This window comes from Amblyomma mixtum, chromosome 3 (genome assembly GCF_055824585.1).
Source record: "Amblyomma mixtum isolate Tamu chromosome 3, ASM5582458v1, whole genome shotgun sequence".
NCBI lineage: Eukaryota > Metazoa > Arthropoda > Arachnida > Ixodida > Ixodidae > Amblyomma > Amblyomma mixtum.
Window position 1 is genome coordinate 224,106,340 of NC_143014.1, and position 25,635 is coordinate 224,131,974.

The following is a 25,635-nucleotide window of genomic DNA, read 5'->3' on the forward strand; positions in this document are numbered from 1 at the left end:
GTCTTTCCATAGCCTGTGAAGAAACCCTAAACCCCGTTGTGAAGGCAATCCAAAATCAATACGTTACCTTTAAGGGAAGCCAGATATGAAATTGCCCAAGACGCAAAGCTAACATTAGTTCATATAAAAAACAGCGTCAACGTCAAGTGTAATCAAAGAATTCCCATGCGCCTATCCGCACTGCAGTGGGGATGATAATTTTGGCACTAGCAAGTTCATGGACGGCGCCTCGCGAAGATATTTGTGAGATACCCCATTGTAAACATAAATAGACGAGCTTTACAGAGGCCGGCGACAACACAGGTGCTGCCGCCTGCCTCTGTCCCATCCTATTTTGCGGTTTTGCTCCTCCAGATATCCTACTAACTGGCCTACAACTACGTCCTTCTAAGTCAGGGTTTTTTATCGTGGTATAATATAATCCAAAGCGCAGACAGCATTCGATAAATGAAAAATAAATCCTGAGTGGTGTGTCGTCAAGCACGGAAGGCTCGTTCCGGTGCAGAAAAATGCGAAAATGCGATTTCGGTGTACGCTGCAGTGTACCAGATGGTCGAAATTAATCCCATTCCCTCCATTGTTGTAAGCATCACAGCCCAGTGTCGCTTTGGCACGTAATAATTGGGGAGTTCTTACCGCGGCTCCGACTCTGCGCACAACCTTGACGACGCTCCGCTAGATTCGATCACATCTGCGTCCTCTAAGAATGGCGCATTCAAGACCAATCGATAGCCCGCCGACAAGCTGTTTTTTAGAACCTGCAAAATCGGCGGCCTGCCTCGGTCGCGCAGCCAGGTTTGCAAGCCCGGGCGGAGCAAACGGAGACTCGGCACTTGGCAGAGATGTTCTTGGGCGGGCTCCTGGCATGAATATGGCCCGTAGAAGCATTTCGAGAAGTATTTCTACAGACCCTGGCACGACTTTCTCACCGTTCGTCGGTTTCAGCTGTTTCAGTGCCACTCCGCGGTCTCTCTCCATACAGGTCCGCGCGACCACGAACTCGGGGGCTCCCTACGAGATGGCTCAGGTGTTTTCTCATCACTCAACCAGCGGCCCTGATCGCCGACTGCTGCCTCCAGGAGGGAGGGTAGGGCAAGTAACGCTGGCTTGATACCCGAAGTGGGACAGAAAGGGTATCTAGGCGCGCTTTATGAGAGTAAGTGTAGGGACGGACCCCAGCATATCACACAAAATTCACCAGTAATAAAAGAAATGAAGGGCCCTGTTAATTTGTTCGAAGGTTAATAGCTTTAAGGCGAATGCAAAACAGGGCAAAACAGCAGCGGACGTCTTCGACGTCAGTCAAATGACTGGCATGCCGAACACAACAATGTAACAGAAAGTGGCGACATGAGATAGCTCCTCGGTATAAACCATCGACGTGCTTACACCGTTCGTAAGCCCACGCATGCCCACGCAGCACTTGCGCTCGACTGTAATAAACGTAGATCGGCAGCTGTACATGATTATTAATAAACAGCAGAAGTCAGATGATGTGTTAAATTTCAGGTAAGCGACGCCTAGAAAACTTTCTGAAAATGACTAGGCGAACCTTTATTCAGTGTCCCAAGCCGCCGCCATCGGAAATGGATGCTCAACAACGAGGACCAACGAGAATGTCGTACATAATCAGTTGGAGACGTTCGCCCACTACTTAACCGTCGGAAAGGATAGGCGCTGCCGGAAAGTTTGCTTCTGTCTTCCCTCCTGAAGAGCTACTGGAGGGTCCTGTGCATTCGTTTGCTAAAATCTACCCAAGCAAACATGATTAAAATCGCTTATTTCCGAGCTACAAGGGAAGCAAGTTATAGGGCATCGGTCTGCAGTTTGATCACTGAATAATAATGCTTCCGAGGCAGTAGCAAGAGAACTGAACATTTCGATTAATCCTGAGCTAATCCTGGCGTGGGCGCGCCTTCACCAGGGTTCTTACAAAAAGCTCCATCAAGCTCATGGCAAAGCTCGTTATTGAAAAAAGTGTATTATTGAAACGCTTGCATAACAACTCTAATTTTATGTGTGCGCCCATTATCTTCAGCTAGGCGATTTATGATGTTCACGGATCGGCATATATGCAGCCAGTTTCTGAAAGCCGCACGTACAGTCTTTGTCAAAAGTAACCAGGCTGCACGTTTTTCTTCTCAGTCGTATATTAAAACTATTATGCCAGCCCTCAAGCTCTAAATCTCTGTATGGTAAGGAGAACCCCTGTTCTCACCTTTAAAGAACTTATTGATCTTTAGGGAAGCCGTGAGGGCTCTGTTATACGAATGAGAAGCAAACAATGGAGCCTTGTTACTTTTGACAACGACTGTACTTCAGGAGAATTAAAAACTGATTTTACCTCCCTTCCTTCAGGCAAAAAAAAAACTGAAGCAGTAGTTTTCCTAATCAAATCTACCCTTTAAAATCCTTAAAAGAATCATTCCTAACATTCAAAAAATATATAATGATGATAATGAAATCTACTCTTGACACGCACTGATTTTGGTTCGTTTCGTACAAACTTTGCATTTCGCACGTTCCAATCAACTCGATCTCTACGGACCACTGTACGCATATTATCACTAGTAGCGGTGAATAAACAAGGTCTTGTACTTTGCACCCTACGCTTCCTTCACTCAGACTCAACTTAACGCTCTCGAGACAGCCCTTGTGGGCCTCTACAAGGCAGCTCTCAACCTCCCTATCACTACCTCTACCACTAAGCTCTTTGCCACAGGCCTCTTCCATCCTCTTCGTTCTCTTCTCAGTCTCCATCGTGACTCGCAGCTTGCCCGGCTTTCCCTTACCCGTCAGGGTCAGTGGTTATTGACTCAAGCGGGTATCTCGCCCATTCCAATCTCCCCGTTTACCTCTCCTATTCCCACCCCCGCTCCCAATCTTCGTATCCTTCCCCTCCCGACCAACATGTCCCCCGTCCTGCACGCCGGACGTCGTCATGCGGCCGCACAGCACCATTCCCCTCTCTTTGATACCCAGGGTGTAGCTTACACGGATGCCTCTTTCGTGGCTCCTCGAGGTTCCTGCGGCTACGCCCTGTACCATCCACACCTCCCTGCTCCTGAAACCCACACCAGCGGGCCGTATCTACACCCTCCAGACGCATTGTCCCTCGAGGTTCTCGCCATTGCGCATGCCCTCCAGTCATTTGCCCTCCTTCCCTCTCTCCAAGAGTACACAGTCTATTCAGACTCACAAGCCGCTATACACCACATACAGAAACGCACCCTGACCCCTTCTCTCCAACAGGAGGTCGAACGAGCGGTCTCCACACTGCAGCCTTCCATCGTTTTCCTCCGCTGGGTCCCTGGGCATTCAGGGATTGACGGCAATGAGCTGGCCCATCAGCTCGCCCGCGACACACTTTTCCGGGCACCGTTGATCCCCTGGCCCAAGCCCTCGGAGGACGGTGGGAGACTCACCCTTCGCCGCACCATAAAAGAGGTCTACCTTGAGCTCCGCCTCGACAAACGCCTTTACCCTCCCCCTCATCCATCACTCACGGTGCCGGAGTCTCGCCTTCTTCGGCACATTCAGATGAATGCAGTTATCACCCCGTCCCGCCTCTTCCTCTATCGCTATCGATCGGACCCTTCCTGTCCCAACTGCCCCTGTATCTATGCGGACCTGGCCCATTGCCTCTTCTATTGCCCGGCTGCTCAGCAGTCGGGTTCCTTCACCCCACCCTCTCTATCCATCACCACCTGGCTCGACTGGCTTGGCGCTGAAGGGGAAGAACAGCGGCTTCTGGTCGCCCAGGCGGTCGAAATGCTCGGCCTATAAATTTTGGTCGAATAAAAGTCTTTTACTACTACTACTACTACTACTACTACTAACGTGGACCGACACCGGACATCACGCGCTGCGAAGTTTACAAGAGTGCACACAGTCTGCGTACGCTCTAGGGTTCATACCCTGTTTTATGATTCCTTGCCCTTTGGGTAGAATGATATGCTCGCAACCACCGCTATTGAAACCAGTGAGGCCCTGGAACTTTTAACTAAGTATGTCACCGACTGGAATAATCATGAAACTTGGCTCCAGACTTGACGTCACGCTTTAAAATTGGTCTATTGCTCCCTGTATTCTGGAAAGTTTAGAGTAGTGGTGGCATCTAGAAGGGTGCGGTGAGGGGCTAGTTGGTACGACATTATAAGAGCAATAAATAACTGTGCAAAAAGGACGGGACAAGAGCGCCTGTCCCGTGTGCTTCTTCTGTCTTGTCCCGTCCTTTTTGCACAGTTATTTATTATTCTTATAGTGTTGGGACTCAGCCAGCGTGGTCGGGCCGGAGAAGGGACGAGTAAGACGGAGACGGGGTTACGAGGAAGACACTGAAAACTTTATACAAATATTTACATTGTGTACGTAAGGAGCAACTTAGTGTCTCTCAGCAAAAGGAAACATCATAGCAGAAGGGAGTCTCTGAGCTTCTCGGACGCACTCGGTGCTGAGTTTTATAGGGTTTTCCTTCCCTGAAATCCCTAAATGGAGGCCAGGCCTGCCGAGTAAGGAGTGTCCTGAAAAGTTCACTGTGGCACTTATCACACTCTCATTAGGGAACACGCCCCCGTCGCGTGTTGAGCTTGTGGGTGTGGAGGGTACCATCTATCTGTGGGTTTACATGAGCCCGACAAAAGTCGGGTCGAGTAAGCTGTCGGGCCGAAAACCGGCTGTCGGGCTCATGTTTACGCTAGGGGGTCCAGCTAAGCGACCGTAGAGTCGGGCTGGGCCAGCCCGACTGCACAGGGTGTGTTGACTCACAGCCCCCTCCGCAAATTACGCTGAATCCTCTTCAACGCTTCGGGAAATCATTTTCTACAAGTGAGAACAGAAGTGGGCGCCGGTTTACTACTAGTGCGGTCGCGCCTCGCGGGGCGCGCCGCGAGAGTCGACTCGCTAGTTCGAGCTACGTAAACACTCATCGAGTTGGATTGACCTTGCTCAGCTCGACCCCCGACTCGACCGGCAACGTCAGGCTCTTGTATAGGAGGCTTATTGCCGGAAGTTCCGCGAGTGGCGTTCCCACGGTCTGCAGTTGGTCGCACGAGTGGCGTGCACTTGTTTTTCATCAGTGCAAGACCACAAGGCCCAGGGCCATGCGCAAGGCCACGCGGTGAAGGGAAACTGGTCAAACATGAGGTGACTGGACCCAGCTGACACCCGGGTCCTCTCTTGAAGGTGTATTACGGCTGGCCTTGGCAACCATCTTCAACATGTAGGTGAGGGTTCACTGGCAGAGCTGTGCTGGCTGCTTTCAAGGGAGGCTTGCTGTCGCCGCTGCCGTGGCTACGCCGGACGTGACTGCTTTTTAATCCAACTGGGCTATAGGGCATCCAAGGCATAACAGTAGGCACAGCTACAAGTGACAGACCATGAACGAAATGGCTAAGTGTATACTTACGGTTTTTCGTTTTCGGGTTTAATATTTTTTTCAAATTCGGGGGGTAAAAATCGGGCGCGTTCTTCAACTTGATAATAGGGAAGAAATAGGGTTTTTCGTGGAAACATTATGAAATTCGGGTTTTTCGGGTTAAATTTACAAACTAATAAATTATTCGATTTTTTTTTTTCATTGGAGGGTAACAATTGCGGCTGTGTTTCATGCTGGTAAGCAGGGAAAAATCGGGAGTTCTCAAGAAAATATATCGGAATGCAGCGTTTCATTGCTAATTAATAATTACTGGCAGTAAAGATCCTGGATCAGTTTTCGGACATTAAATATTTTACTCACATAAGCTGGTCATCCACTTTTCGCACGTCCTTATTAGCATACCTAATCATCTGCATGCACAGCATTTCGGTTTCCATACGAGACCTGTCTTTAGAGGTGTTTCGGATGAGAGAACGTTCTCTCAAAATCACAGCTGTCATTAGCTATGCATGAAATTGTCAGCGCGGCATTTGTTAGCGCACAGCTGCGTCGTGCGAGCCAATAGTTAGTGGGGTTTGCTTCCAGCAAGTACTGGTTAAACTCCTCTCGAAGCGAGTCTACATCGTCGGTCACAGAAATCAAGGAAAGTCATCAAACGACAGACTCAGCAGCCGCTTCTAGAATGAATCCAGTACAGCTCCACAACTTCCATTGTGTCAACTGGTTTTCGTCTTTGTCTGCCGGCCGCATGTCGCCCGCGCGCTAACAGAGGGCAGAATAGTTCGGCGGCCACTGTTGCTCCAAAAATCGTGAAAAAATCGGGCTTGACCCAATTTTTCAGGAACATGTTTAGGTTGCACAAAATCGGCTGAAATCAGGTTTTATCCGAAAACGAAGAATCTTGTGTTTACTACATCACTTCATCTATAAGACAATGGAGCACCGGCACTTTGTTCAAGATCACTTCCTTTTCCCTTTTTTTCAAAGCAGCCTAGACAGTTCATGTTCCTTCATCACACATTTCACTTGCTTAGGATTACGCATTTTGTTCATTCTTCGTTGTCATATCTACTCAGGTAATGATTTCGTTTCCTGATTCATAGATATAAAGGTTCCTCAATGTATTGGCGTTAAATAAAACACACATATACACACGTCGCCACCAAAGTTCCAAAGTACGTAGTCGGATAGGTTAATTCAAGCAGCGTCATTCGTTGTGCGTGGCTACTGCAGATGCTGTGGTAGTGAAAAAAAAAAGCGGAAAGGAAGAGGAGCGAAAAATCTAAGCGCGCAGAGCAGGCGAGCCGCTTTCTCTTTACCTCCCCAAGTGCTCGCTGGGCTGCCCAGAGACGCGGCGGTGGCGCTTGCCCGAATTGGGACTCCTAATTGACCCCGAGATAGCGGACTGGCTTCACAGCTCCGCGCCTCTAGCAAAAGGCCTGCCTTATCCAGCTATCATAACAGTGCCAGAGACATAATCTCGTTGCAGGCAGATAAAAAAGCCGCCGCCATCGCCGTTTAACAACCCGTGCAACTGGAGCAGTGGCTCGAGGTATACGCGGCGTGAGCTCGGAGCCCCGCTCTCTGACTGCGGAAGGCACAGCGCGAAAGCCTACCAAACTGCACACATACAAAAAAAAAAACCCTTGTCTCGCCTACCGCAATGAACAATATAAGCTGTCAGCTCAGCTTGACCTCTCGTGCAGTGTTCCCATTTGTATTCAATGCCGGACTGGGCGAAATGTTTTCCGCCGCGTTGTCCGTTCCCCGTGCAGGTCATAATTCTTGGTCTTTTTTTTTTTTGCGTGGTATAACTGTGTTGCTCTCTCTGCTTGGTGCCATTAGCATAACTGACTTAACGGTAAAGACACGATGAGGCGCCAGGGTGCGCAAGGCACTAATGCGCTTAACTGCCACCTAAACAACCTCACTGCCTGGGCTGGACTTCTCACGTAAACCTCGAGTATACCGTTTTGAATAAACTGATCTATAAAGGCATCATTTTTATTTAACTTCATGGCAAAAAATTGCAAGCAATTTGAAATAAATGTCATTATTTTCTCGCGATCGCGTTTTCTTTCTGTCCACATGGTATGCTGTTTTGCTTTTTTTCCGCTAGCAAAAAAAAAAATTGCAGCAAGCGAAGCCCTGCAATTCCGGTAACACCCTGCGTGTCTGCGAACCGCGTTATTAGTCTCGGAAGCGCCGCGACAGCCGGCAGCAACCGCATTACGTTGGCAGCATCGACATAAAGAAGCGCTCTCAGCCTTATCGCGCGGCACATACACCCAGAACTTATCGTTACGCAGAAACAGATACAGGCAGCTCGAGAGCGAGACAGCCGGAAACGACCAGGTAGATGCGTCACTCCGAGCCGCGTAGCCTGCTTGCCGTCCAAAGGGGGAGACATGCGAACTGGCGTGGGAAGAAAAGACGAGCTTTTAGAACCGCTGACCGAGGAGAGTCAAACGAGCGCTTGTCAAGAACCAGTACTTCCAGGCCTGAACTCCGCAATACTGTAAAGTGGACCGTTAGTAGGGCCGGGTGGTGGGCAACCTGCCCACGTGTGTGTGAGCCATGATGCCATTTTAATTCATTGGGAACTTATGTTCGACGCTCTGACGACTGCGAGGGTTGCAATATCACATACCTTGATGGGCGCTAAAGGATAAGCGGTAGTTGTTGCGCAGGTACTGTTCAATAAATGTACCCTACCATGCCTTCGACAGCTTGCTGTTAAAGGGTCCCTGAAAGGGGTGTCTGAGGTTGGCAAAAAAATACTTGCATTATGTAGAGCGTAGGCTACTGAACGTTCATGCCGCGTACAATACATCAAAAGCGAGTAGATAATTTATAATACATTTTCAAAAACTGCTGCTCCCGAGCCTTGCGGCGACCAGCGGCGGTGAACTTCCGCCCGAATCTGTACTCATTACGTCATTTTAGTACTCTTTACGTCACCAGCGCAGGGCTATCATTGGTTCGCGGTGCCAACGTGAAATCGCATATTTAACAAACTAAAAACTCTAGATACTTCACATTCTTACTCTTTACGGAACCATTTCGCATTTCACCAGGGAGAGTTGTCGTTTATATGCATATTTACGCGGTTATTGTGTGTTGGGTGTCAGAAATTAGTACTGCACTTCCGGTTTACAATGCTTTCGTCTGCTCGTGCCGCTTGTGTCACTCCGCCGGCGCCGCCGTCGAACCGAATCGAGAACCGAGGTGCGATTTGGAGTCTTTCTGTCGCGACCTCCGTCGCATGCGCAATCAAAATGCACCGGCCGTGCTGTGTCGTTGGTTGCAAAGCCAGGGTTCGGCAAGATGTTGCCCTTCGGCACTGTCTGCCGAAAGATGGAAGTGAACGAGCTGTCGTCGTCAGGATTCAGCGCCCGATTTCTGAACGGCGTGTCCTTAAAAACTTGGCCGACGTGCCGCACCGATCGTCGCTTGCGAACTGCCGCCCCACTACAAGCAGGGGCACACGGAGCGGTGAGCATCGCTGCGCCGCTCTACCCAAGCTCCGCTCACAACCGGTGTCGCACTTCGCCGCCGTGCATCAATGCCTGAGCGCTGCTTGGGATGGTGTACAAATATCACAAGGCAAGATCGCCTTGTTATCAGAAATACTTCTAGAGCAGCGACAAAGCATGCCTGCTTATGTTGCGAGCTTTCGGCAATGGCACCGCTCGCGGGCGCTCCGGGCGACGAGCTCTGCTGCTGCCTGGCTGCCGTGGTCGTCGCTAGGCCTATTGCCTGTTTGGCATCGAAGCTGCAGCGGCCGGCACTTCGGAAGTCGCCTGAGCTATAATAAAAGGCTTACTCTACACATCGCTTTGCAGTCAACAGCATCATCTCACAATAAAATAATAGTATGGTCACTTTCCGCGACTCCTTCAGCAGCGAAGCGAGCGGGCGCCAGGCGAGCCGGACCCCACGTCGGGCCCAGGGTTGCCAGATGGCTCCGGCCTCTGGTAGCCAAATTGGCCTATGTAGTAGCCCAAACGTAGCCAAAAGCGAAAATTTTGCGTAGCCCAAAAGTAGCCAAGAATATTTGTTTTTGGGACGACATTTCTTAGGCATGTTAAATTAATTTTCGGCAACAATATATACATATTAGATTTCTTTCCCGCACATGATGTCTGAGGTGGTGCCCACGGCGTGTTCTTTCCGTTGTTACGTTTCGCATCCCTTATGCGCGCTAACCAGTGCGGCTAACCAGGTGCGCTAACCAGGTCCTGAAGATGGGGCCGCAGTTCCACTTTTCATGCGCGGCAGTAGGCAACATCACCTGAGGCGGGTTACGACAGCCAGTCTGCACGCGGCTAAGAACGGCGCCGCTATATAACGCAATTGCAGCTCTAGTTTATAAATATTTCACCTTTCAAATGTTCGCGCGCAAATTACACACATCGACAGTGAAAATGCCTTGCTGTATACTTACGCAGCCTCACATTTCATTTTTATGCATTAAGAGAAAGGGTCTCGCTGAGAGCGTCACCTCAAAGCACCTAGCATGCGCCTTCTTGAGGCTACATTCGACGATATGCATTAGCTCAGAATAAATTAAGGATATGTGCCATTAGATGATAATCTATATCGATTTCATCTTCAGTCTAACAATACGTTCACAATAATGAGAAAAACATTTTACCCTCGAATTCCGGCTTCTTTTTCCATTTCTTTCTGTAGTTCCGGATGTACATAGCCATTTGCCCATTCTGATTAAAGTTCTCGTAGCGACGGATCTAATGCCATGCCATGCCACTAACTTCCGCCGTCCTCGTTAGTAGTTACAGTGGGTTCCGCGCCGCGCCAAGGGATGACGTCATGGCACCGCATGACTGCACGCGGATTACGCAACGGACACGGCGCTCTCGCGTAGCTCGCAATCAATCTCGAGGGCTGCACGTGTGCCGCTTGAGACTGCAGAAAAAGCGTAGGCTCTTGTGAGTGGCGCGCTTGCTATGTCCACCACGAGATTAAGAAGAAACAGAAGAATACCTTATTAATGCTTAAGCAAATTACTTGCCTCATGCGTATCTTGAGCAGAATGTGTCCGCAGAACCAGAATAAACAATACATGAAAAGAACATGCCTGGCGGTGGGTTTCCAACCAGCCACTACCGCAGCCGAAGCGAACGCCCAAACCACTAGGCCACGTCTACGGTTGACGATTAATATGTGAGGATCACGAAACCGCGCAACAGAAGCGAAACAGTAGCATTTAATGCTTACGCATTCGCACCACGTAGGGAGACTTAAGTTCTCTTTGTGTTTTACCGCTATTCTGGTACCATGGTCGCCCGTGGTGCACCGTCAATGGGAGAACGCTCACGTGTGCAGACGGCAACAGTCTATGGTCGGTGGCGCGCGGCGCGGGTGGCAATAGTTCGCGAATTAAGTGGAATCTATAGGCGGTGAAGTGTTTTGCTGGGGGCAGCTTTCACGTAGTGTCCACTCTTTATAAAAGAAATCGAAAGGCCATGATCCTTGGCCGCCTGACACACACAAGTTTTCTCGAACACAGCGTTTACAAATTGTCATTTTGTAGCAGACGCGCTCAATTTCTTTAGCCGGCTATAGCCTGCATTTTTATTCCAACATGCCTTTTATTTCACTCCCTGCGTTATTGTAACAAAGCACATTATAACTACTTTAACCTTTTTTCACGCATGAAAAAGATGTAGCCCAAAAGTAGCCACATAGCCAAACCGAAATTTCTGACGCCAACTCGGACAAAAAGTCGCCCAATTTGGCTGTTAATAGCCCAATCTGGCAACCCTGGTCGGGCCAGCGGCAGCTGCGAGACGGTTGTTGCAAGAAATTTGCTCGTATCACAGTCGTTACCTTTACCAACAGCTCAGTATTGGTCAGCGATCCTCAAAAATGACACATTTTTCACATTTCTTATCCCAGGGTTCATTCAAGAACACACTTTAGCTCGTTTTTATGACGCCGGCAGACGGCCAGGCTGGCCGGCCGGCCGGCATGTTCGGTGTACCTCACGTTCGCACAAGAAAATACAAAACGCCATGATACCAGACAGGATGCTTCCTAGATTCGAGCAACGACAATATGCCTGTGCAAAAGTGGATCTTTCGGCAACGACACCACATGCGGCAACGCCGCGCAACGAACTGCGCGCTGGTCCCAGGCTGCCCTAGTCGTCGCTAGGCCTATCTGGTCTCACACCGAAGCCTCAGCTGACGGCGCTTCGGAAGTCGCCTGCGCTATAATAAAAGGCCTACTATTCACATCGCTTTACTGCGAACTCGTCATATAATAAAAGATATGTTCGATTTCCACGACGCCTTCAGCGACGGAGCTAGCAGACGGCAGGCGAACCGCACCAAGTAGCAGCAGCACCAAAGCGGCTGTGGGATGAAATTTGCTTGTATCGCAGTCATCACTTTTACCAGCAACTCGGTATTGGCCAGCGATAGTCAGAAATGATGCATTTTTGACACGCATCTATCCCACGGCTTGCTATGGACGAGAACAAATAATACTAGCGCGTTTTTCAGTCGCCGGCAGCCGGCATCAAGGCTGGCAGGCCGGCCCGGCGTGGCTCGGCCCCGAGCGCCATGAGGAGCGCGCTGTACGGCATCATGACGCTGCCGCTCTCCGCGCTCGTATTGACTACAGGCGCGCTCACACTAGCGGTAAACTTCCCGCAGGGGCGCAGCGTCAACGGCGCCGCTGCGTCGCAGCTCCTCGGAATCAAGCTCACACTGGGCCCGTTTTCTCGCTGCGGTTGTCTTGGAATGTAGAGAGAGGAGGCGTTGAGAGAGGGAAAAGCAATTGCCGAGTGCCCGACAGGACCAAAGCCACCTGCAGGACGCGCGCAGCCTCTGCCTCCGCCGACGGGGTCACTGAACTGGGACCGACATCACGGTTCACGGTCGGCCCCCATTGGCTGTTCTCGTCAGCGGCACGGGAAAAATAGCTCCCGGACCCATCGCTCTGCGGGACGGCACAGCAGCCTGTCCGCGGGAGAAAAACCGGCTTGTGCGGGAAGCGGCGCGCGGAAAACGTTCTGCGTTGCGCGTTTTCCCGCCAGTGTGAGCGCGCCTTAAGCAGGGAACACATGTGCGACAACTTCGCCGACGCGCCGCACCGATCGTCGCGTGCGATCTGCCATCCCACTGCAAGCAGGGACACACGGAGCGGTGAGCATCGCTGCGCCGCTCTACCCAAGCTCCGCCCACAACCGCTGTCACACTTCGCCGCCGTGCAGCGGTGCCTCAGCGCTGCTTGTGATCGTGTACAAATATCCCAAGAAAATACAAGATTGCCTTGTTATCAGAAAGTCTGCTCTAGCAGCGACAAAGCATGCCTGCTTATGTTGCGAGCTTTCGGCAACGGCACCGCTCGCGGGCGCTCTGGGCGACGAGCTCTGCTACTGCCTGGCAGCCGTGGTCGTCGCTAGGCCTATAGCCTCTTTCGTATCGAAGCCGCAGCGGCCGGTGCTTCGGAAGTCGCCTGAGCTATAATAAAAGGCCTACTCCACACATCGCTCTACTGTCAACAGCATGATCTCACAATAAAGTAATAATATGGTCAATTTCCGCGACGCCATCGGCAGCTGCCAAGCGGTTGTGGAAAGAAGTTTGCTTGTATCGCAGTCGTTACCTTTAGCAGCAGCTCAGTATTGGTCAGCGATCCTCAAAAATGACATATTCTTTCACATTTCTCATCCCAGGGTTTATTATTTAAGTCAAGAACACACTTTAGCTCGTTTTTATGACACCGGCAGACGGGATGGCTCGGCCCCGAGCGCCCTGAGCATTGCGCTCTACGTCATCATGACGCTGCCGCTCTCTGCGCTCGCATTGGCTCCCGCTTCCCGTCGTTGCGTTTGTCGCATGCGGCTCGTCGTTGGCATCCAGCAGGTTGGACGCATGCGACGAGCTGCGATCGGTCGTTACGACGTCGTTCACAACGGCGCGCCGCAGCGAATCGCACACACTTTTCGCACATGTGTCCCCGCCTTAAGGCTGAAATCCCATTTCGGCCCTCATCCGCAAAAGTCGTTCCTTCAGCTCGGGGTCCATAGTACGAGAGAAGCCGCAGCGACGGTTGCGAGACACAGGTGAACACAGCAGACAGCGGGAAAGCGAGCGAGCGAGCGAAAGAGCGCGTCAACCGGAAGTAAACAAACCGATCTCGTCGATGACGTATTTGTGGGCGGAGCATGGTCCCGGCCTGTAATCTTTATTTTTTTTATGGTTCGCCCCGGTGTACGAGTTGAGAGGGAAAAGGCTGGTGGTCATTTTTAATAGCCATTATCTCTGGTTCCACATAAGGTAGATCAAAAATTTTTGCGGTAGGATGATGGATCGTTCAATGTCTATCAATACTTCGACTTCTCTTTGCCTACATGGACACCGTTTCAGGGACCCTTTAACAGCGTAACAGCTTGTAAGCGCAAAAGTCAGTCTCAAATTTTTCTCGATCGAATACAAAGGCAATGTGTTTCAGAGAGAAAATATTTGAATTTGAGATGACCACTTGTTTTTATGCAAGTGATTTGCGCAGGTTTCAAAGCTATAGTATTACCCCTCACAAGTGTGGAGTACCACCAATAAAAAGTTGAAAATGGCGCCTACAGCAGTTTTTTTTTTTCTAAAATATTGCTGGTAAATGCTTCCGATACGTAGAACGAACGCGTTCGACCATGCTCACTAAGAATGAGCCCTTTAAACAGACCCAGGAATTTAATATAAATTTTTAAAACCAGGTTTTAAAAAAACAGTTCATGGGCCAATTGATCAGCCTGTAGCGACGGTTTTTGTAGCTATTTTTCTAAACGATAAACGTCGCGACTACGGTGATACCATGGTGAGCAACAGGCATGGCAACGATAGTTTCTTGCTATTACCTAGAGGGAAAGCTGGCAAGCCGTCTATGGGAGTTTGCATGGAGACCCCACGTGACCACCTCAGCCACCATGGGCGCTCAAAGCATCATGGGGCGGTGAGCTACTTGTTGCGGAACTGCAACTTTTGGCCAAAAAATAATAGAAAAATAAAGCTGTTTGATAACTGCAAACGTCCTAACATTCAATATCTTGTCTAATGATTGCAACAAATGAGCAGAAAAGTATTTAAGTGCAAAGTTTGCCTAAAATAAGAGATGACTAGCTTTCCTATTGGCCAAGTGATGAACACTAAAAAAACTAATATTTCGTAGTTAACAGGCGCACATTTAAAAGTAAATATGTTTTCAAAAAAAATGTTTAGATACTTTAAGAGGTTTTTTAATGGCATTTCGGAACAGTAAAACCTTTTATTGGCGTCGTGTGTCGTCGAGTTTTCACTACTATGGCTTTTGCACACTGCGCTCGCGCGAAAGTCGTCTGCGCACACACAAACAGCGTTTTCGGAATGAAACATCTCAGTAAAGCCACTCCGTGTTTCCAAAAAAATACAACTGTTCCGCAACAAGGAGCTCACCGCCCCATGATGCTTTGGGCGTCCATGGCGGCTGAAGTGCAGCGCCGCCAGCTTTCCCTCTAGGTAATAGTAAGAAACTCTATGATGGCAACAGATCACCAGACGCTGCCCTTCGCTGCGGCCCCAACCGCCATGACGTCATGGTCACACTTCCGGTAGGCGCGAAAGTCGTCTGCTCGTGTTGCTGGGCGAACGAACCGTTACCCTCGTGCGTGCTCGAGCCTGTCAGTGCCTTCGCGCACATGGTTCCGATTTGCCGCTGTCGTTCCGGGTGCACTACTGCCGACGACAGACGAGAAGGAAGAGAAAGACATTACGCCCGAACGGGAAAACCCACGCTCAGGAAAACGGGTGCGACTACCGGAAGTCGACAACAAAGTGTCAGCCGACGATGTAGCAATGAGCGGGGTCCAGTTCCCAGGCTGTTTTCTTAATTTTTTTTGTGTGTGTCTGCATGAATGAGTATGAGAGGGGAGAGGAGGAGGAGCGTAATTTTTAATCATCGATATCTTTTCTGTTAATGAAACTAGCTCAAAAATTCTTGTGGTGAGGTGACAAGTAACGCAATACCTATGATTTTGCTGCTTGACTTACACTCCGTAAATGCCATTTCCTAGTTTATTGAAGTCTTTCCGTACCTTGCCCATTAAGCAAAGGTCACCGGAGGCTCATATATATGTATAGACCGTTTACAGCGCGCAGTTCTACCGTTTGAGACCAGATGGCGCCACACGTGCGCTCGGAACACGGCACCATTACTTGCCTCGTAAGTCGCCGGCGTGTATGCCTCGACGCAGCAGTGGAAATATCGCGGGTGGTTGCCGAATGTGTTCTTTCTACGCTGTGAAAAGGCAGGGGAAACACGTGCTGTGTTGTGGATCGCAAGAATTGCGACAGAGAGTTAAAGGCGTGGGATGTGGCCGTTTGCGAGCTTCACGGAACCGAACTGCACAAGGAGGTAATGCCAATGTTCACGCCCGTTCGACACGCACCGTTTCCGAACTGGCGAACGCAACAAACACGTTCGCCAGTGCTCGATAGCTAATAAAGAAAGGTTTTGATCTTGGAAAACCTGCGAGGGTAAGTGCACAACACAGCCACATGAAGAAGCTGTTCCGCCACCGAAACCATGACGGCGTGCTCTCAGTTGTTGTGCACTGTGCTGAGACCCCATTGATCGTAAGTGATGGTGTGTGGCCATTAGTAAAAGGAGCGCCCGAAGCCGAATTAGGAACGAAAAAAAAAAAGACGGCTTGCGCTCGTACATGCTGCTGCTCTTTATTATGCACCGCACTGCCGTGCGAGCCGAAAACGCTTACCGTCAGTCAGTGTATTCATGCCGTCTTGGCGCTACTGTTCAATTTCGCTCCAAGTAGCGCGGTTTCCGTGGACCGTATTCGGATTACAGCATTTGGTTTACGGCTGCTGTGCTGGGCGGTTATCACTTGCTCGTGGTCCATGCGAGACAGTCACTAAAAGTGACTCCGCACGATCAGAGTTTAAGCTGATTAATTACAACCAAAGAGACCACGAGCATTTCCATGTCCGCATATCGAGCGTCGAGCGAACCAAAATTTTTTATATGAGGCTGACGTTATTGTGAAATTCGTCTAGCATGAACGCGTTGCCATGCGCGCGTTATATAACAATCGCGGAATCCTTCGAAATGATTGCACGCCAGCTTGTGACGGCTGCTTGATACATGGTACTGCTACCATGATAGTCAACCTTTGTGTGTCTATTTATATTTGTCGCCTTTCTATGTTTATTCAACCAGTAGGAAATATTTCAGGTTTCCTAAGCACCGTTAACAGGTTGTGAACAAATGCATACGATGTGCATGTGAGCGTTTTACAGCAGTGTCCGCATGCAGGTACACGATAGGACAACGACCTGTAAGGCCGTAGGAACATTCAACCTTGCCGTTTTATATAATAATAATAAAAAAAACATTAAGCAGAGCGTTCAGCGCATGCAAAGACAAGCATTCAGGCTATCCGTCCGTTGGCTTGAAGAGGCGGAGAGCTCAGCGGCTCTACGCGACATGAAGTCCTATAGCGTTTTCACGCCTGAAGTGATCAAATTTGGGTTCTCACATGTCCTTCCAAGCTTTGGCCAAACTATAGTGTCGTCTTCCCTCTCCTTTACAACCGTATCAGCCGAAACACTGCCTGTCGGAACCGAACCGTCCGACGCAGCAGCCTTCGCGACGAGGCGCGCGCCGAGCGGTCAGGAGGCGAGTAATGGCGGCGTGACCACGTGATCAAAGATGGCAGCCCCCATGATACGGCGCTGTAAAGCGTCTATAGTGCGCACTATTTCAAGGCTCATATATATGTATAGTGCGCACTATTTCAACGCTGCCAATGAACTTTCCTGCTTGTTACGTGATCATTTGTAGTCATAAAAGTCAATGTTGAGTTTCGAAGTAATTTGACTCTGCTACAAAGCGGTGAATTTTGATGCTGGACTGAAGAGCATGGCCCAACTTTCCTTGGTGAGCATGGAAAACTCTGATATCCAGACCGTCTTGCTAACAACCTAAGTTTTGCGTTTTTCTGCCCGTCGCGATATTTGTTTCGAGTGGTAGTGATAGCAGTGAGCCTCAGGATGACATCAAATAGACTGATTTTAGTTACTGCGCTGAATGCCTCAAACAACCTCAAAACATCAACTGCTGACTACCGGGGAACATTGTAGAGTGTAGAAATGGTTACCTGATCGCGGACCATACTGACGAGTATAACCAGGCGGCGGAAAGTGTGTCACTAACAGCTCTCGCTGTTAAACTTTGCGTCTGGAAGGCAAAAGGGGTCAACTTTAAGAATAGACAAGTGCAACCAAGTATATGCTCCCATCCAAAACAAACCGCTTCGACGGTGCTGCTGTCACCGCGTGCGGTCCTCCATATACGACTTCCACCACGGTGCACAAAACGGCAGGGAAAGAGAAGTTTTGAATAATGCTTTTCTGTGTGTGGTCTGCCATTCAGACGAGTTGCACATTACCGATACGATGGTAATCTCGAGAATCATCGGCAGTGCAGCGCACACATAAATACACTATAAATGGGCACGTTCGTCTAACCTGTTAACTCCTGTCTTAATCTCGCTAAAAATAAAAAAAAAATTAAGGGGACACTTCAGCTCCACCTTAAGAGTATGACGCGACAGAGTTAATGACTCCCTCCAGCGGCGTGGGGTCCTCTTTGCGTATCACTTCGTAGACAGTGTTTTTTTCTTTCATCACAAAATGCTGAACCTGCCCTTAAGTGTACAATGCGGTAAGAAATCCCTCCCGCGCAATACTCCTACTCTGTCGACTAGGTTTTGCCTACATGCCCATATGTGCGGAGTTCGTCATTCTCTGTTTTTTATTCATAGATCGCGGGAAGTACTCATACCACTTCCGGGGCAGTGTTTCACTGGTTAAGCGATGCGCCGCTGCCCCGGCAAGTGGCTGTTTCAAACGCAAAAGAGGTTGCTCTTCACGAGCAACCTCTCGCTACCAGCCACTAATTTAACTGCCACTTGCCAGAATGGGCAGTTTGCACACAATTCTGTGGCCAGGTTGTGATGATATCGCAGTCACGTCACCTAGGATTAGCTTTTCCGCTTACAACGGCGACCCCGGACTTTCTGCACAACCCTATCGCGTCAAAACTCTCCAGCCAGCTCTCCAGACTCCAGCACTGGTCAAAGCTGCCTCGCTCTAACTCATAACATTTGTAAACACCCATCGTGTTTGTCGTGTTGGCTGTGACGCTTACTGCAATCTCCCCCTTCCCCCCTCGTTCCTATCCTTCGCAGCCATGCTGCAGCTCGGATCTGCGCTGTCCTGCGCGCTGCTGATCGCGGGCGTGGCCACCTTCTACAGCAAGTACGTGGTGCGCGGCCGCTGCGGCGACGAAGAGACCACGGACGGGTCGACGACGTGCGAGACCACCACGACCGCGGCCCTGCAGGACTGCGACGAGGAAGACACCCTCTCCGGCTACGTGCTCAAGTTCGCCGCCTGGCTGCTCATCGCGTCGGCGCGCATCGTCGCCGGCGCCTCCCTGCTGGCCGTCTACTTCGGGCCGGCCGTGCTGGCGCTGGCGCTGGCCCACGTTCCCGTCGTTCTCCTCTGGTCGCTGGTGTGCCGCTCACGCTACAGCTGGGCAAAGTTTTTCGGAGACATCGCTTTGGGGCTCATCACGCACGTGTTTGTGCTCGACTACCGCGCCCTGAACCGGGAAGGGCTGGCGAGCACCATGTCCGCCGTTGTGTTCCTGTGCGCCACGTTCGTCGAGAACACGGTGTGCCTGGTGCTGGCGTACCTCGTGGTTGGCAGCGAGCCTCCCCACTACACCGTGCTGCTGGTTCTCGTCGGGGCGCACTACGCGGCCATGGCGTGCGGCGTGTTCCTGCTCTTGTGTCATTTTCGGATGCGCCACCGCAAGGCCGAGTACGTGTTCTGACCGAAGGCCGGAACCGGAACTGAACGGAGGAGAACTTTCCCGTGCGCGCTAGGAGAAAGAATAGCCGTAGTTCCGTTTCTTTTTAATTATTCCGGGCTCCGGCGTCGGTGCCTTTATTTATTTTGCACGCCTTTCCTGGCCATCTCACACAAGTGCCACCTGGACAGTACATCTCATTGTAGTCTTTCTTTTTGTCCTCGCTTCGGAGTCAGTGTGTAACCAATGCGTTTTTTCGAAATGTTCTGCAAGCCGTGTTCTGCAGAAGCAGAACCGTGTTCTGCAGAAATGTTCTGCAGAAGCCGTGTTCAGCACAGTCACCTTTCTCATTCGCGAACGCTGTGCACGCAATGTTTCGCTGCAGCAGCCATGTTGCGCAATTGTTGTGGCCTTCTCCGGAACTCTCTTGAAAACCGAAACGTTCTCGTGGGCCATTTATGGTCGTGGGGCCAGCTAACATAAGTGTCTTGACCTATGCAGGCTCGTGAGTCACTGCGCTTGCTTGCAGAAGCCATTCGGTTGTTGTTTGTAAAGTGCCCTTCAAGTTCCTTCGCGCCAGCGTCACGAACAGTATTCACCGCGCTTAACGGGTGTGAAGGCATGGTGCCCCCGACATGCTAGCTAGCAAGGGTCTCCATGGCATCCCCATGGCTAAACGCGACAATGCAATTTTATTGCCGTTTGTACAACTGTTGTTTCAAATTGCTTTGAGGTGTGTATGTATCTTGAATTTACGTGCATTTCACAGGGTGTTCTGTCTCGGTCTGGAAGGTGCATTATCGACCAGAAGCGCACTCTAGTTGACTTCACAGCATTTATGCTCCCAATATACCGTCACCGGTGTGAAAAAGCGAAGAATGTGTGAAAACGTAATAATGAGTATATTACGCGTTCGTTCTCTTCATGACTGTCACGTTTGTTTGTATGTCCCTAAGAAGGATTGTTACGCCATTTGAAAGTAATGTGAATAGCAGAGCACAGCAACACATTTTTGCAATATTACAAGTGATAAATTGATGTGACATGTGCTGCCCTCAATGTTTCCATCTGGTTGAATGCTTCTTTCGCGATAAGAGAAGCGTGTCAGCAGAAGTTTCAGTTTTGGACTGCACTTTGCGCTTCAGAATCTCGATCTACACGAGCACTCCTTCGTAACGCCCACTGAAGAACAGCCATCATGGAGAACCTGCGCAGCTGTGTTCAAGGCCACTGAAAACTCTGTGAAAACTTGACGTCGGAGTGAGGATTCATCAGCAGATTCTGAATTCCACAGAAAAACGAGACAAGCTTGGCTAGACTGTTCGCCACTTTTTTAGTTTTTAACAGCGTTCAACACTTTTAACAGCTTTATCAGGGACACTTCGGGATTCATGGTTTGGCGATGAGCCTAGCTCGGATCAGTGTGATCCAGAACAAAAAATAAAACGTGCGAGACTAGGATTAAATTCGCGACAGCTAAATAGAGATCCGAACACACTTCACGCTGCGCCTTCGTGTTTCCTTATTTTTGCATGTACAACTCAGTTCAGAAATTAAAGTTGTTCCGTGCTTAGAGCACAGCTACGAACGTATTTTTATTGCCATGGTTAGCTAAGAGCAAGAATTTGGCCTGCACTCGATCTGGGTTTGCCAGGAATCGATCACGCATAACCCCCACAGAAGTGAGCAAACATCGATTTTGATCTTTAAAGGGCAACTCCGATAGTTTTTCCAACATTTTGAGATGTTGATTTCATCACATTCATTGGAGCCCCGCGTTTCCGGCATAACAAACTGTTTTAAACTGTTTCAGACTGTTTTAAAACTGTTTTATAACTGTTTTAAAAGTGCAGAAACAGCAAACCGAAAGCGAAACCCTGTTCGTGGTCAGAGACGATGCTCTAGTTGATGCAGCTTTGACGTCACATACAGTATATTCGAAAACCACTCGTACGCGCGTTGAATGCCTGAAATACTGACCGGAAATGACGGCTCAGTTCATAAAATCCGTAATACGACCTAATACAAACGTTATAATTTGTTATTCACGTGGGGAGCGGGTAAGGACGTACGATAACTGTTTATTACGTTCCAAACGCAGTGCTGCCCGCAGAAATCACCTGAACTAAGGCCACGAAAAAGGAAAACTTTAAAATCGATTTGCGGATAAATAATTGCCGCGCAGCTCCCAGAATTGGTGGAAAGGATCGGGACAAAGAACAAATTATGCAGTAAAAGTTTCATTACAATGCGTGGATCTACATGGTTTCATTAGAAACCATGAAATACATGGTTTCATTGGAATACATGGATTAAAGAGGCCATGACAGTCAGTTTTCGCGCATACCCTGCTTATTGCATTTAAGTCTCAACACTTTAAATTACAGTTCCCTGAAGTTTCAGCTGATTATGTGCGGTAGGTATTTTGTAATGTTTTTTTTTTTCTTTCCCGAACTGCTTGCTGGTGTGGTAACCTCTGATCACTGACGTCAAAAGGGCATACCCGCCTCATGTCGTATGCTGCGCGCTGTTGACAGCGTTCGGGGGCTTGCATGCACACCGTGGACGGCGGTCGCTCGAAAAGTTTTTTGAGCTTAGCGGAATACAATGCGTTTTACGTGTTTTCTTTTCAGAAGCATTCAACTTCGTACGCAAGCGTTGTGTTTCTTGGGAAAGTGGACTCGCTCGTGGCACTCGTTTTCTGATGGTTGAGGAAACAAATCGATGCACCCCTGCTTTATTATTTGCACTTGGAAGCATGCTATTCGTATGCTATGAATATGGTCTCTTCTGAGTAGTCAACTGCTCCCGTATGTGAAAAGCAGAACGTGCCGTGCATGCCTTCTGCGATGTGCGCCGTGAAGGGCGTGGCGTTCTGTCGCTGGCTACGAAGTTATTGCCCGCTATTCGTCGGCTCGATAACTAAACTCATATTATCACAAGGTGACACCAGAGTAAGCTTCCGGCACGAAAGAAGCAGAGAAAAGTGCCGAATGCGACGGCTTCCCCGCTGCATGTGTGCGTGTGTGAGTAGAACATAACATTCCTTTCGGCTCGTAGAACCCTTTTGCAGAACCAAGTCGCTGGCAAATCCCGACGCGCCTCGAATGTTTCACTGCCCTCACCGTGGAATAGTCTCCGCTGCCTAGATGAGTGCTTCAAGATAATAGTACATCATTTAGCATTTATTGTGCTTGCGCAAAGTCTCCGCGGAATGAGACTATTACGACAACTGCAGGCCCGCGCTGAGGTTGTTTGCATAGCTGTGCGCAAACAGTACTGCTCATTTGCTTTACATCGTACGCAAGGTGGGCTCTCCTTATCTAAATATTATCCCCTGTTGTTCATAAATTGTTGTTTTACTCGTTTACACACTACGCTAACTCTGCAATAAACGCCGATGATGTTATCGCCTGCTTGGGAAACGCTTCGCGTACGTAGTACCGGCGCTTCCCGCTAATTGTATCAGCTTCCTCCGATGTTACCAATACTTGATTTTCAATCGCTTTACCTAAAAGTACGTTCGGACACCACTTGCATTAATGGAAACAGCCGAATTTGTTGTCAGCAGTCAACGCCGACGACTGCTGCCGGCTGCCTTCAGCACATGCTCTGCAGACCGGGTCACACGGCACTTCTCCCTTATTGTACGCGCGTCCAGCGATGTAGGCAGTCATCGCTTTGAGGTCACTGCAGCCAAAACCACGCCCGGTGGCTATTTGCATGCGCTAAAACTTTCAATTTCGCTGTCCGCAGTCACCGAAATAGCACACAATAATCCTGCGTACACGATAGGCCTGAGTCACAAAAGGGGCCGGCGGTCCGCCGTCGACCGAAAGTCGAGGTTCTGGCAAAAGCTCACCGCTGATTAATACCAAAGTGTGAAGGTATGAAATGCAGCCGCTTGTTTCGCTTTCTTCGATGCTGATAAGGTAAACACCAGCGCAGTTTTTCAGGCCTCCTCACCGAGCGTGAAGCTTTCGCTCGGCCGCACAAGCCCAGGCGACGGCGGCGAGCGGCTGAGTCATGCGGTGCTTTCTGCGCGTGTCGCTTGCCTCGCCGATGGGTTCTCTGCGCAAGCACTGATTGAAAGCACAACTTCGCTGGCGCACGCACGTCGCGTATGTCACCTTGGCTACCATGAGGTCCAATAAGTATTACAATTTTGAAGCGGAAAGCTTCACTACCCCCACCACAGCCGCGCTTCGAGTGAGCCATCGGAGCCAAGATTTACCACAGCTGCGCATGCGCGAAACCGAATGACGTTACACGCGGCACGAATAAAAAATAAATAAAAGACAAACAGTTCGCCAGGAAACTCTCATATCTCGGTGGACACCCGAACCGCGCCGTAAGGGAAGGAAAATGAAAAGAGAATTGGTTTTAAGGAAAGGAAACGGCACCTGTCTCTCTCATATCTCGGTGGATACCCGAATCGCGTCGTAAGGGCCTTAAGAAAAATGAAATGAAAATTGGTTTTAAGGAAATTAAATGCCTGTCTCTCATATCTTAGTGTACACCCGAAAGGAATGAGCACCACAGTACATGTCTCTAAAGCAACCTTCTAAGACAGCATCGTGTTCACTACACGCGTACGCCTCCACCGTTATCGTGGAGTTCCCAGTGCATTGTGCGCCAGCTGCGACAGCCATGACGTCAAACCAAGCACAACTGCAGCTTTTCCCTTGTATATCCAGGCTTAACCAGAGCTAAGCCACTGCCTAATTTTTTAAAGTTTATAGAATGTCATACCAACTATAGCCCCTCCCCACTTCTGGTTCCCACTACGCTCACTCTTTACACTACTACGATACGCGGTCGTTGGTCATGCTGGCGTCGTAGTCGTGGGTCTAGCGTGGCAGACCGGTGCGTCAGCAACGGCATCCGCATACCGACCAGCCCAACGACCGTCGGTCGGCGTCGCATCGGCCTCGTGGGACCGGACCCTACCTACACCCAAGAAAAACTACGTTAATGTTATCGTTTTAGCGGCACCAGCCCCTCTTACATAAGGGACGACTGCTACTTCGATCGCCTGCGAAATTACAAGCGACAGTAGACCTCTCTGCGCGCATTGCAGCAACGACAGCAGACGACGTCGCTCCGTGTATGCCCCTGTGACGTCACGAGAGCATTCAATATGGCGGTCGCTGCAGCTGGGAGGAGTTTCCAATTTCGATCGCATTTTGTGGAATATACAGCGCGTCCAGGGCACCCAAATTTTGTAAATTGAATCATGGGCACTGCGTCCGCTTCCGCGTCCCCGCAGCATTTTTCATTTGGATATAGGCTTTAAAACTTGACCTCGTTCCAGATTTGTAATAAGGGAGAAATTACTCATTGACATCCACCCAAGCGCAGCCATACGGCTACAAAGGAAAGCTATACAGCCTTCTCGGGTGCATGCCGATGAATAATTAATCACTTGTTACAAATCTACTCCACCTTTGGGATTTCCCCTTTTCCGCATTTCCTCGCGTTAATCCAATTGATCTTCCCTATTTTTTACAGAATTTTTTTGCGAGAAGCGAGATCTAGCTGTGCAGAGCAAAACATGTTGCAGCCAGATTATTGGTAGTGGGTAATCGATGGACCATGGCAAGAAAAGAAAAAGCTGATGTGAACATGGCAACATGAAACCTTGCAAACGAAGTGACTGTAGTGTTAGAGTTGTAGTAGTCGGTCTTAAAGTCAAGCCGCAGCTCTCTGCCAATAATTGGATAGTAACGTAAGGAAAAGACGACATATGAACTAAAACGCTCAAGACTGTCCTATTTGTGCTAGCTTTCATCGATATTGTTAACTACTTCGCGCAGTCTAGCAGATTTATATTTTTTATATTCTAGATGTGTATAGTGGCGACAGAAATGGCAAGTCGGTAGCGTACAAGAATTTCTTTCCACTGAAATCTGATAACCTGAAAACCAGTGGCCATAAACACGAAGTGCGTTTTTAAGCCCGCTGTGAAACTTTAATACGCGTGCTTGTGATATCCTCTTACTTCGTATTCCTATTTGCCAAATGCAGCCGATGCGACGAGCGGAGGCAGTGTCAGCCAGCGGCAAAATGCAAGCACTTCACGGTCGTGAATACTAATATGATCAGAAGGTTGATGCATCGATACTGTTACAAAGAGGATTAGTTCCGCATTTCTGACGAGGACGCCGCCAGTTCGAATCCGTCCTGTGCAAAGCTTTTCAAAATGGTCCCTCGGTTTTCTTTACTGTCGGCTTTTCAGTCTCCAAATCAGCGCCATCTACCTCAATAAAAGCCGCGCACAACCCCCGCACCTCACCTCGCTTGCGTTAATAGGGGAACACGGCCGCTATTATCATTTCTCCATCAACCTGTCCAGGAGCGCT

General features: G+C 49.5%; 1 protein-coding gene across 2 annotated transcripts in view; it reads left to right on the plus strand.

Annotated features, from left to right (window-relative positions):
• The window catches only part of LOC149353823 (uncharacterized), a 43,997-nt gene extending 23,140 nt beyond the window's left edge, over positions 1 to 20,857 (plus strand). For both annotated transcript variants that reach the window (XM_089582860.1, XM_089582861.1), the window contains exon 3: positions 18,648 to 20,857. In XM_089582860.1, the coding sequence (XP_089438986.1) occupies positions 18,648 to 19,320 (673 nt within the window). In that variant the 3' untranslated portion in view covers positions 19,321 to 20,857. The remainder of the gene's footprint in view (positions 1 to 18,647) is intronic.
• Positions 20,858 to 25,635: the final 4,778 nt, after the last annotated feature.